A 13,004-nucleotide genomic window follows, 5' to 3' on the forward strand; every position below is an offset into this window, starting at 1 on the left:
AGAGCTCCCTGAATGCAGCTGTATTGTCCAGTCCGCTGACCTGGGACAGGACAGCAATTGATGTGGCAGAGGCCTCAATGGGGCCACCTGCTGGTCAGTGAGAGAAATGCTTTGCCTACTCTGGCAAACCTTGGACTAGATGGAGCAGTAGGTGGAGGAACTGAGTGTTGTCTGGGCCTCCCCTGGGAGCCTGAGCAAGGGGCCACTGACCTGACTGAAGGAACCTGGATATGCTTCGTAGATCAGGTAGCAAATGAGTGGAAGCTGGAGGAATGAAATGATGTGGAAATAGCAGAGGGAGGGCCTTAGAGTTTGAAGGAGGGCCTGACTGCTTGTAGGAGGCAGTCAGGAAGCCTGAGGGAGAATGTGTAGATAGTTTCCAGGGCTCAGTGCCGGATGTCTATAATGTCACATCTGGATAGGCAGAGTGGAAAGGCCTTGAATGTCAAACTGGACATTTTGTTTAAATTGGTAGCAAAGAGTCATGGAAAGATTCTTGAGCAGGAGAGAAGGAATGATAACCGTCCAGGGAGCATTTCAGGCTAAGGAGGCAAGTCCTAGAAAGGGGTTTCTGCATGTCTTTCCATTCACCCCAGGTTCCCAGGTGCGTCCTGCCTGCAGCCAAGTCTATAGCTTCTTCCACTGTGCGGACCCGTCTGCCTCACGGCTGGAGCCCCTGCTGGAGCCCAAGTTTCACCTGGTGCCTCCTGTCAGTGTGCCCCGCTACCAGAGGTTCCCCCTGGGTGACGGACAGTCTCTCCTGCTTGGTAGGTTCTGGAGCTACAAGAGAGTGCTGAGCTGGAGGGTGGGTCCCACCAAGCCGTTTTCCAGAGCTGCTTTCCCTGGTCTTGCCTCTCAGCTGCCAGCTATGAAATGGCTCACATGAGGGCACGTGCTCTTGGAAGAGAAGGGTGGAAGACAGTTGGTCTTGCTGCCTGTAGAGCAGACATTTGTGCTAAGCATCTGCCCTGAGCGGGGATACGACCTCTGGCTCTCCTGCCCCTGCTGGCTCAGCGTGAGCTCCTGTGGCTAGGACTAGGATAACAATGGGGTTGTCAGCCTTGAGATGAGCCACAGAGGTCCACAGCTAGTGCCATTCCCTAGTGCCCACCCTGGACTCTACAAAGGCACGGCAGGGAATGTGTCATCCTGGTGGCCTTCATGGAAGGGCTAGCCTTTGACCAGGGCCTAGAAGGAAAGTATATTTGGACAAGTGGAGAAATATTAGTAATGGAGGCAATTGCAGGAGCAGGAAAGGGCCAGTAGCCTCCTCCAAGTTCCACAGGTGTTACTGGTGGTGTGGCTAAGGCAACAAATAACCAGGCTCTTGGACATCAGTCTTGGCTCCATATCACCATTGAGGAACTCCAGCCTAAGCCTGCTCAAAGGTTTGGGCCAGAGATGGTGGGGTGCCTGTAGCTCATCCCAGGATTAAAATTTACACCCTCTCCACCTCTCATCTTAGAGAGACTTACATCTCAAAACCCTGCTTTATTTGGAGTGTCCATATGGAGGCAAGGCTCTAACACTTTCTTCCCCAGTCCTGCAATGTTCCATGGTCAGGAGATTCCCTGGACCCCAGAGAACCCACTGTCCTTCTAGCTCCCAGGCTGGAGTTAATTCTATTTACTTTCACTCCCATCATAGGCCTCTGTGGCTCAGAGGAGGAATTTGATAAGAGGACATGGCTAGTCCCTATGCCACGACTTCATCTGGGCTTTGGGAGCTAGCTCCCAGGCTCCTCTTAGCATTTGGGGGTGATACTGAGACTCCCACCCATGCCTGGCGCTCTCACAGCTTAAGAGGAGGTACAACTCAACAGCGTATTATGGCTGAGGAGTCTGTTCAGGCCCCGTGTGTGTGTGTGTGGGGGGGGGGCATGCAGGTGGCCTGTTAGGCCTGGGCTGGCTCTTTGAACTGTCCAGCCTTTTACCCAGCATGGGGTTGGCACAAAGTGGGCTACTCTGCCACTCTGTTGGAGACTTGCTTCCTGCCCTGACCTTGCAATTCCCCCTCCAGCTGATGCCCTGCACATCCACAGCCCCCTTTTCCTGGAGGGCAGTTCCCGGGGAAGCCCTCCGCTTTTGGACGCCCCTGCCTCGCCCTCTCAGGCCCAGAGGTTCCAGCACCCAGGACGGAAGCTGAGCGAGAGTAGCTCCCACAGTGACAGCTCGGAGTCCTCGGATAGCCTGGCACCGATAGGTGCCACCTGCAGTGAGTGAGGTCCTTTTGGTTCTTTTTTGGTCCCGCCAGCATTTGAGGGATAGGACCTTCTCGGGGTGGTTCGAGATCCACAGCTGGGCTTCTGGTCTTCAGCAGGGAGGAGGTCTGAGAGAAATCACGAGGTAGCATTCCTGTCGTTGGAAACTGTGTGTCTGCTGGAGAGTTTGCTTAAGACTGAATCCACATTGAATCATGAGCCTGAGCTCTGAGCAAACTTTGACCTCTGACCCTGGATAGAACCCTCAACTCTAACACTAACACTGTGCTCTGTCTTATTTATTTATTTATTTTGTTTTTTTTGTACATGCTGAGCAAGCATTGTACCAACTGACCTCTAATTTTGAACAGAATCTTTTTGGTTTTTTGAGGTAGGGTCTCTCCTGCCCAGGCTGACCTGGAATTCACTATGTAGTCTCAGGGTGACCTTGAACTCATGGTGATCCTCCTACCTCTGCCTCCTGAATGCTGGGATTAAAGGCCCCGCCTTTAAATAAAATCTTGACCTCTGACCCTGGTCCAGAACTGAGCTTTGACCTCAGACACAGCCCTGACCTCTAACCCTGCACAGGACTCCAGTCTCTGACTGTGGGCCCAACCTTGACCTCAGCAGGCACTGACTACTCCCTGATGGCACACAGAGCTTGTGGAGAATTAGTGTGGAGCAGCATACTGACTAGTTTTCATGGGCCCAGGCTCTCCTTCCTGGGATCATTCTGGAGCTCGTGCCTTAGAGGGCAGGCAGGCAGAGGGGCTGGAGGGTGGTGAGACGGCAGTAGGAGCTACCGTCAGTTCATTCCGGGTAGGTGCTCTGGCCATAAGCATGGTGTTGTGTCACCACTGGGTACGTGTGCAGTAGGAGACTCACTGCCCGTTGGCCTGTCTTCACCTCCTTCTTGGCCCCACAGTCACGGCTAAGTGGTGGGGTACCAAGAGGATTGACTATGCCCTCTACTGCCCTGATGTCCTCACCGCCTTCCCCACTGTGGCCCTGCCCCACCTCTTTCACGCCAGCTACTGGGAGTCTACCGATGTGGTCGCCTTCATCCTGAGACAGGTACTATAGTCTGCTGGCTGGGCCTGACCAGCAGGCACCTTTGGGGGACTTCAGGCTTCTCCTGTGGCCACAGCGAGCAGCTGGCCTCTATCTAACAGTAGTGGGAAGACAGTGATGCCAAGGAATGGTGACAGGCCAGAGAAGGGGATTTTTAAAGAACACTGAGTTTTGCAGCTATCATAATGGTTAAGCAGAGTCTACATAGGATACATGCCAGTGTGTCAGCGCAGGGACTGGAGCAATATGCGCCTGCTCTCCTCTGAGTCTCTCAGTGTTCTTGTCTTTAAATAGCAGGTGAAGCACAGAGGCCAGGGCCTGAGGGTGTCTAGAGGGGAGGAGGATGGGGAAAAGCAGAGGCGATTTGATCCAGCCTGGACGAGTAGGTTGGGCATAATTTTGTCTGGTTCCTCTGGGCTGTGAGCAAGTGAGAGCTATCGCTGGCTTGAGTTTTGAGGAGGAACCTTTGGGGCTTCTGTGAGGGGACAGGAGATGGCATGAGGTCCGCAGGGAGACAAGGGTAGTGCAGGAGCCCCACCTGGAGATGACAGTTTAGGCCAGGAGCTGAGGAGTGGCAAGGTGGGCTCCGGTGGCAGCTCTGGCTGAGGTCCCGGCCGAGGGGAGGGCCGCAGTCCTGCCTTGCCCGCTGAGTAACGGCAGTGCCGCTTCCTGGGACTGCAGCAGAGCACAGCAGGGCTGGGCTCCGGAAGTGGGAGATGCCTGGCACATGCCGAGAAGCAGTGAGCACATGAGCCTGGAGTTTGGGGAGGACATCAGGATTAGACATGAAGATGTGGGTGTCATCAGAGTGTGGCTGGTGTTGGAAACCTGTGATGGGCACAAAGGAAGTCACCACAGATAATCCACTCCAGAAGCCAGAAGAACACCTCCCACAGGTTTCAGGAGGATCAGAGAGGGTGGACAGGCAGGATGGGAATCCCTGAGATTATGGCAAGAGTAGCTTCAGTGGAGTGCTAGGGACAGAAGCTATTTGGGGAGAGAGAGGAGGAGGCAGGCGAGGAAGTGGAGACAGTGTGCAGAAGTCGTGTGGAGCACTGTGAGGGAAACGGGGTACCATGGAAACCAAGAGGCACAAGGGTCTCAAGAGAGGGCAATGTCATTTCAGATGCGCAGTGATAAACATTTTTATATGTTGAAGAGAATGGTCCACCAGGCAGTCTAGTCGGCTATGCAGCATGGGGAGCGCTGTGGGGGCAATGCCTCAGGGAGGAGGAGGGCTGAGGTCAGGACTCCAGCTGGCCTTGGGCAAAAACTATCTGTCACCCAGGAGGGCAGCCAGAGAACAAATGGGTGCCCCAGTTAGGTAGCTGCAGGATTCAAGCATGGAGGACAGAGGTTTCTCCCTAAAACACAGCCACTGAAGAGACAGTGACTGGTCCCAGCTGTCCAGACAGGTGGATAAGGAGACATGTCCCGAGGGTCCAGGCAGGGAGGTGGGGAGGCCAGGATAAGGGCCTGCCTGGCCATATGTGGATGGGTGTTGGCTCCCTGGGGGAGGTAGAGCATTGAGAACATGTAACAGGGCCCTGCTTGCTGTTGGCTAGGTGATGCGCTATGAGAGCGTGAGTGTCAAGGAGAGTGCCGGCCTGGACCCCGCAGCCCTGAGCCCCGCTAACCCCCGGGAGAAGTGGCTGCGCAAGAGGACTCAGGTCAAGCTGCGGGTACGTGCCTGCTGGGGTTCCAGTTCTTGGGCCGGTGGCCTTGGGAATTGGGTGGTCATGTGGCATAAGAGCTTTGATCTGCCTGGCAGAGCTCAGCCTCCACTGAAGATGGAGTATATACTGAGATCTAGACTGGGGCTGGACTAGGTTTGGTCTACTTTGGGTTGGTTGGGGGCTGGGGATTTGGGAGGAAGAAAGAACAGAATGGTAGTCAGCTGATTAGTACAGGCACTACTGGCCAGACAAATAAGCTTTTCTATGCTATTGTCTCTAGTTTTGAATGTTTCCACTGAAAACAGACCTAGGGTGAATAGCTGTTGGATGTGAGCCATAGCAAAGAGAGAGGAATCAAAGGTGACCAGGCAGTTTTCTAGCCCAGGACCCTCAAATGAATGCCAGGCAGTGAGGGCCATTTGTTACTTCAAGGGGTGTGCAGAGTCTCTATGGGCAGCCCGGGGTGCCAAGGAGGCAGTTTTTGTGACTCATGGTGTGCTTATCACTGGGATCCCAAGGAGGCACATCTCTGAGACACTAACAGAAGCTAGCAGGAGACGTGCATGATTCAGTAGGTCCACATCCCTGCAGCCATCCTTACAATGCTTTATGGTAAAGTCCAAGCTGGCTCTTTTCTTTCTGTCTTTCTAGAATGTCACTGCTAACCACCGGGCCAATGATGTGATCGCTGCTGAAGATGGGCCCCAAGTCCTGGTGGGGCGGTTCATGTATGGGCCTCTCGACATGGTGGCTCTGACAGGAGAGAAGGTACCCAGGGCTGAGCATCCATCCCTTCCTCAGCCCACCTGTCCCCATGCCTCCCTCAGTGGTGTCACAGGGCAGGAGGGGTGAGGGTCCTAGGAGGTGGAGCTGCCTATGCTGGGAATCTGGAACAAGAAGTTCGCATCCTGCTTGGCAGGACAGGTGTGAGCAAGGGTAAGGTGGGGGGGCACTGGGTGCATCTGAGGAGGAAGGAAAGCCAGTGTGGCTGCAGTGTGGAGGGAGGTATGAGGATGGAAAACATGAGGACACGTCAGGCAGGAATCTACATTCCAGGGCTAGCTGTCTTGGCTGCCTAGCCTGGGCTCTACAGCCTTCAGCAGGTTCCCTGCCCCTTTCACTGCCTATAGGTGGACATCCTGGTGATGACAGAGCCATCCTCAGGCCGTTGGGTCCACCTGGACACGGAGATCACCAACAACAGTGGTCGAATCATATACAGTGTGCCCCGGCCCCGGCGCCTGGGTGTTGGTGTCTACCCTGTGAAGATGGTGGTCAGGTAGGACCCAGGGGGGCATTCTTAGAGTGGTTTCTCCTACTTCCATGGTCTTCCCAGCCAGGCCTGGCCAGAAGTCAGAGTTCATCTCTGCATGGAGAGAGGAAAACAGAAGAGCCCACCAGCTGTGGTATCAGGAGGGAGGTGCCACCCAGACCCTAGCCCCAGACTGACTGGTTCCAGCTCCAGGCTGACCCCAGGCTGCTACCTTTCAGGGGTGACCAGACCTGTGCGATGAGCTACCTCACAGTGCTGCCCAGAGGCATGGAGTGTGTGGTGTTCAGCATCGATGGGTCCTTTGCTGCCAGCGTGTCTATCATGGGAAGCGACCCCAAAGTCCGGCCAGGTGCGGTGGATGTTGTCCGGTGAGTGCTACCTCTCCTGTGGGAGATGTCTCCCCTGGGGCAGGAGCCAGCAGCTCCCAGAAAGGCGGCGTTTTTCCTGGTGTTTGTTAGGATTTCTGTGGGCCTCTGGGGCCTGGAGTTGAAAAGTCTGGCTTCACCTCTAGTAATAATTCACTGCGGGCCCTTGGCAAGACCACTCCCCTCTGTAGACCTTAGCTCATTCATTTTCCCCTCCCCCTCCCTTGAGGGCAGTTGAGGCCAGGATCTGCAGTAGAGATTTTGCTGCCTGTGGAAAAAACCGAGTCCAGTGAGGGAAAAGAAGTCTTGGGGATGAGGAACTGTAATCCAGGACTCCAAGGGCTCAGACCCCAAGAGTGTACAGAGGAATTTGTGGGAGCTGGGATAGCTAGTGCCCTATCTACCCTGGTTATAAAGATGGTTTGGGGAGAGAAAATGGGCTGGTTTCTGAAGGACTTTTGGCCTTCAGCTGTCCACTGGCTCTGTGGGCAAGGCCCTGGGCAGTCCCACTCGGAAGGCTGGCTCCCTTATCTCACGGCAGGGACAGGGGGCTCTCTCCTTCACTGAGGTGCCTGTCACACTTTCCTAGTCTTCTTAGCAACATAGTGCAGGATGACCCCGCACCCCCATGTTCCAGTGGTCTCACACGTGCATTTTTACAGCCTTCCCGATGTCTCAAATCACTGTTCTGCTTTAGAATCCCCAATATACGGTGGGCAGTTGGTGATTAGTGTGAAAGTGCCCAAACAGGTCTGGGCACATCTGCATCTTGTTGCATCTTGTTGTGAAGTCCAGGAAAAAGGGAAAAGAGTCTATTTTTCCTGGAGGAGGGGCCTTGAAGGATGCAGGGTGTGGACAGGAGATGGAGCCAAGGCTGTCTAGGGGAGGGGTCTGAGCTGCCACAGGCCTTGTCCCGGCACAGCAGAACAGCCACACAGAGGCTGGGAAATCTCATTTGCTAGGGCAGAAACTGCAGTAGGTCTCAAGTGCAGAGGGAGGACTTGAAATGTTATCTCAGGGAACTAGGGATGTTTTTAGGCAAAGAAGCAAGGGAGTTAGATTTATGGAAACAGCACCAAAGACGATAATAAAACCAACTGTATTTGACATACTATGGAAACACATTTGGGATTAATTCTCTCATCTCTGGGATAATCGCATAGGGTAGTTTTAATGACAATATCCACTTTGTAAATGGAAAACATCCTGAGTGTGCAAGGTTGCACAAGATTAGATGGAAGTGAAATGACTGGAGGGAAAAAGCCCCTGGGGCTTTTGTCGTGGCCCAGGAGTGAGATGGGACCTGAGTTAGGATAAGAGGGTGAAGGTAGAGCAAAACCTGGCTGGCTGGAGGAGGAGGGAAGCAGACAGAGGGGGAAGGGGAGAACCAAGTGGTTAGTGTCTGGCTCCAGAAAGGCTAGGAGAAGCTGGAGGAGAAGCCGGAGCCACGGATGGCAAGAGTGGTTTGGCTGTCCCACGCGGTACTTACAGGCCATCCAAAGGTGATGTCCTGAACTCACCGGGCTCAGCTTGCCATTTCCTCTGGCGTCTCTGGAGGGCAGCAGGGGACCTGCCAGGCCCCCCCTCCCCCACACACCGCTGGACCCTGCCTTGCCCTCTCGCCAGGCACTGGCAGGACCTGGGCTACATGATCCTTTACATCACGGGGCGGCCGGACATGCAGAAGCAGCGGGTGGTGTCGTGGCTGTCCCAGCACAACTTCCCACAGGGCATGATCTTCTTTTCGGACGGACTGGTGCACGACCCACTGCGGCAGAAGGCCATCTTCCTCCGCAACCTCATGCAAGAGGTGAGCGATTCAAGGGCGCGGTCTCGGAAGCATTCCCTCATTGGCCGATGGGAGGCTTAGGCCACACCTCCTCCTCTACGCCCCTCCCCTCCTCTCAACTGGGTGGGGCTGCGCATCCCAAGGGCTCTGCTGGTGCCTAGGGTATGCGCTGCTTGCCAAGCAGGCTGACCTCAGCCCCAGGAGGCAGGTGTGCGCCTACCTCACAGGTGTTCGTCCTTTACAATCTCCTAAACTGTCACCTCTACATCTGGTTATTCATTCAACAGCTGTCTCCATGCTGAATGTGTTCCTTACTCTGTGGCTGGTGCCGGGGCTGTTACAGACAAACAGAACCCAGTCTGCTGCTTTCTCCAGCCCGTGACCTGGAGCTGTGCTTCTCACAGTGCCTGGGAATCATAGGCCCCACCTCGAAAAAAAAAAAAAAAGAAGAAGAAGAAAGGAAGGGAGAAAGGAAAAGAAAACAAATACAAATGGGAACTCAGGGAGGAGACTTGGGCATCTTTTCCAAGGCCCTCCAGAGGATTCTGATGCACAGAGAAACACTGAGCATCACAGCAGCAGTGGATAAATGAGAAGTATACAGATTCAAATTTCAGTGTTCACAAATAAAGTTTTATTGGCTCTCAGCCAAGCTCATTTGTTTGTGAACTATCTGTGGCCGCCTTTGCGTTGCACTGGGAGAGCTGAGGAGCTGTAGCAGCAGAGCGCAAAGCCTAAAATATTTATTATCTGGCTTTTCCACAGAAAAAGTCTGCCAATTCCTGATCTAGAGGAAAAAGGGCATGTAAATTTTGATTATTGGTGTGTGGCAAGAGAAGGGCCAATTTGGCAAACAGAGAAAGGACTTAGGTTGGGAAGGCTTCTGGTAGGTGGTAACTTCTGAGTTTAGTCTTGAACTGTGAGCATGGATTGTCAGGTAGACAATGAAACAGTGTGGGGCCAACCTGGGGAAACACAAAGAGATGACGATGGAAAGGAAATCAAGCTGTACTTGGGAGCAGCATTGTAAGGGAATGCATGTGCCAATAGTAATTTATAGGCATATTTAAACAGACAGAGGTAAAGGAACATTTTAAAGGCAAAAAAGGATTACACAAGACATCCTGAGACAATATTTGGCCGCAACCATTAAAAACAAGGGTGACTTCAGTCAGAGGTTGAATAGACAGTAGCTGAGTAGATGTCCTTGAAGAAGCACTTTCTATAAAAGGTTGTTATGGCCTTTTGTGTAGGATTGTGGTCCAGGCAGTCATGAGTGAGAACCCTTCCTTCATGGTTTCTTGGCTTTATGTTTTTGTTATGGTTGACTCATGTGATAATTATATATACTTTTAATTTATTTTTTATTTACTTATTTGAGAGAGTGAGAAAGAAAGAGAGAGCAGATAGGGAGAAGGAGAAAGAGAATGGGTACTCCAGGGCCTCTAACCACTGCAAACGAACTCCAGATGCATGTGCCACCTTGTGCATATGACTGATGTGGGTCCTGGGGAATTGAACAAGGGTCCTTTGGCTTTGCAGACAAGCACTTTAACTGCTAAGCCATCCCTCCAACCCCTAATTTTTTTATTTTTTTTATTTTTTACAACTTTCACCATGTGAAGGGGCAAGAAAGTACCCAGAACATTCTCAGGCTGCAGGAATGCAGGGTGAGGGTATGTGCAGGCAAGGTCAGACTGCAAGTGAAAACTTATCCTTGAGGTCACAAGGGACTTGAGCTTGGCAGGCCATAAAAAATTTGAAAACCAGGCCAAGATCACTGGCTCTGTGCGAAGGTAGCCAAGCAGCCACTGGGGAGTTTCAGGCCAGGGAATGGCAATGTTTAATTTGGGTTGCAGAGAGATCCCTCTGGTGGCTTTGTGAGGAACATGCTGGCAGAGGAAAGGAGAGGCAGGAGGGCCAGTTAAGAGGTTGCCCCTCCCCCCACTGCACCAGCAAGAAAGGGAAGACCAGAATCCAAGTGGTGACCGTGGGATGGAGTGAAAGTCGTGTGCAGTGGGGAGAGTCAGGAAGTGGAGTTGTCAGGACTTGGTGATGGTTGGATATGGGGGTGAGTAACTCAGATGTCCTGTTAGGTGACAAGGAGAGATCCAGGTGCCACTTGGCTGACTTCCATGGAGGCAGATCCTTTATATGTGTTGCTCATTGATGTATCTCCAGGATTTGGGGCAATAATGGATGGCACACAGGAGAAGCTCAGTAAACACTAGTAAGATGAATGCATGAATGGAGGAGTGAACAAAATGAGAGGGGACACAAGAGAAGGACCACGCATAGGACATGTGAGGTCAGTTGTGGACATGTGGAGACTGACATGGCCCCAGCATGTGGCTTGGGGACAGTGGCCTGGGCTGCAGGTGGAGACTGGAGTCTGACGTGTAAGTCAGGTCACTGATGCCTGGGGAAGGCAGACATCCTGGAGAGTGGTAGGAGCAGATGAAGCTGAGCTGGGTCTCTGAGAGCAGGATGAGGAATAGCTGAGGAGCCTGAGGGAGAGTTATGGATGGTGAGGGGGCAGCAAAGAAGGGCTCCAGATGTCAGGGGAGGGGAGTGTTTCCAGCAGACAAACCCTTTCTTGTGAAAGTAGGCCAGCGATAACTGTCCACCGGATGATCTTAGTGAGGAAGGGACACCTGGGAAGGCCAATGGGGCAGAGCATTAGGGTGAAGAGTGAAGGTGGGTTGCCTGCTAGAGGGGTCCTGAGGGTGGGAGGTGGCTGGCTCTCAATGTGGAATGTGTCACTCACTTTTCCATTCTCGTGTCAGGTATCAGAGAAATCAAGGGAGGAGAGGGTTATTCTGGTTCATGGTTTCAGAGATTTCAGTCCATGGTCCACAGGCTCCATTGCTCAGTGAGGGCAGTGAGGTAGAGTAACCATGGTGGGCATGTGGTAGAGGAAAGATTCTTACGTCATGCTGGCTGGGAACAGAGCTAGTCGGAGGAAAGACCTGGGGACAAGAAATACCATTCAAAGGGACTGGACAGATAACTCAGTGATTAAAGGTGCTTACTTGCAAAGCCTGAAAGCTCAGGTTCAATTCCACAGTACCCACATAAAGCTAGATGCACAAAGTGATCCATGCATCTGGCATTTCTTTGTAGTGGCAAGAGGCCCTGGTGTGCTCATTCCCTCTCTCACTCTATCTCTCTCTCCATGCTTGTAAGTAAATAAAAATATTTTTAAAAACTACCCTTCATGGGCTGGAGCAATGGCTTATTAGCAGTTAAGGTATTTGCCTGTGCAGCCAGAGGACTTAAGTTCGATTCTCCAGGTCCCACGTTAGCCAGATGCACAAGGGGGCACATGCATCTGAAGTTTGTTTGCAGTGGCTGGAGGCCCTGGCATGCCCATTCTCACTCACTCTGTCTTGTCTCTAATAAAAATAAATCTTAAAAAAAGTACCCTTCAAAGACCTCCCCTACTACCTACTTCCTCCAACATGGCCCCTCCTGTAGTAAATAGTGTATTCAGTATGGATTTACCAATGGCTCATCACCCCATTGAAATTAGCATCTTCATCATCCGGTCAGCTCTCAGTGGTGCCACCACCCGAGGACCATGAGCTGCGGGGCGCATTTCATTTCCAAATCATAGCAGGCAGTAAGTGATCCCAGTGATGTGGTTTTAGAGGGAAGGACACCGTGACTCAGACTGAAGTCCCTGGTGAACTTGAGAGGACAGAGGGTGACATTGGCAGGAGGTACACAGTGAGGTCAGCCAGTGGCAGAGCACTTCAAAGGAGGATGTAGTTCCCACCAGCTGTGTTGGCAGGAGGGGAGGTAGGATGAAAGGGTCCCTGGAACAAGGGAGACCATTTTCCAAACTGGATCAGAGTATCCAGGGAACTCATCAGACCAGCCAGCCAGCAGGAGGCAGTGGGACATATGGCAAGCTCAGAGCTATCCTCCAATTCTGGTTCTGAGATTCCTGAACCAGGATTTTAACCTGCTTATCCACAAAGGATCACTTGGACCCATGGTCAGACAGCCTACCATCTGTAGTGCTGCCTGCAAATGGGGTCAGTAAGTAATGTGGTCATTCCTGGGTAGAGCCCTAGAGCTGTGTCTCAGACCTGGGGTAGAGAGAGGGCTAGTCACTCTAGAGGTTAGTTCCCAGCACAAGGTGGCCCCATCTCTTGGTGTCTGAGTGCAGATGAAGGGTCTCCCAGCAGGGGCTCCCTAGACACCTTCCCATCCAGGGAGGCTGGGTCCCTCCTCCTCCACCAGATGCCTTGTATTGCAGTGTTTCATCAAGATCAGTGCTGCCTATGGCTCCACCAAGGACATCTCTGTCTACAGTGTGCTGGGCCTGCCGGCCTCCCAGATCTTCATTGTGGGCAGGCCCACCAAGAAATATCAAGCCCAGTGCCAGGTGAGTAGGGGGCCAGGGAAAGGGGTGGGACGGACGAGTCAGTAGTTCATTAAGTCATCGGTTACTTGCTCATTCTTTCATTTGTGCAACCAGTCAAATCAACAGACACTATCATTGCTTCGGGCTAGGCCCTGTGCTGGACACTGGAGAATTCCTAGCTGAGTCAGACATGGTGGCATCTAGTCTAGCGGGGAGGGCTGAGAAAACTTGCTGGCAATACCAGTGTAGTGTTTC

At 52.6% G+C, this 13,004-nt stretch overlaps 1 protein-coding gene across 2 annotated transcripts in view; it reads left to right on the forward strand.

Annotated features, from left to right (window-relative positions):
- Window positions 1-13,004, forward strand: part of Pitpnm3 (PITPNM family member 3) — a 105,064-nt gene that overhangs the window by 89,135 nt on the left and 2,925 nt on the right. For both annotated transcript variants that reach the window (XM_045158777.1, XM_045158778.1), the window contains exons 11-19: window positions 597-767; window positions 2,020-2,214; window positions 3,129-3,277; window positions 4,840-4,956; window positions 5,602-5,718; window positions 6,081-6,229; window positions 6,442-6,591; window positions 8,215-8,398; window positions 12,642-12,770. In XM_045158777.1, the coding sequence (XP_045014712.1) occupies window positions 597-767; window positions 2,020-2,214; window positions 3,129-3,277; window positions 4,840-4,956; window positions 5,602-5,718; window positions 6,081-6,229; window positions 6,442-6,591; window positions 8,215-8,398; window positions 12,642-12,770 (1,361 nt within the window). The remainder of the gene's footprint in view (window positions 1-596; window positions 768-2,019; window positions 2,215-3,128; window positions 3,278-4,839; window positions 4,957-5,601; window positions 5,719-6,080; window positions 6,230-6,441; window positions 6,592-8,214; window positions 8,399-12,641; window positions 12,771-13,004) is intronic.

Source organism: Jaculus jaculus, chromosome 9 (assembly GCF_020740685.1).
Source record: "Jaculus jaculus isolate mJacJac1 chromosome 9, mJacJac1.mat.Y.cur, whole genome shotgun sequence".
Classification (NCBI taxonomy): Eukaryota; Metazoa; Chordata; class Mammalia; order Rodentia; family Dipodidae; genus Jaculus; species Jaculus jaculus.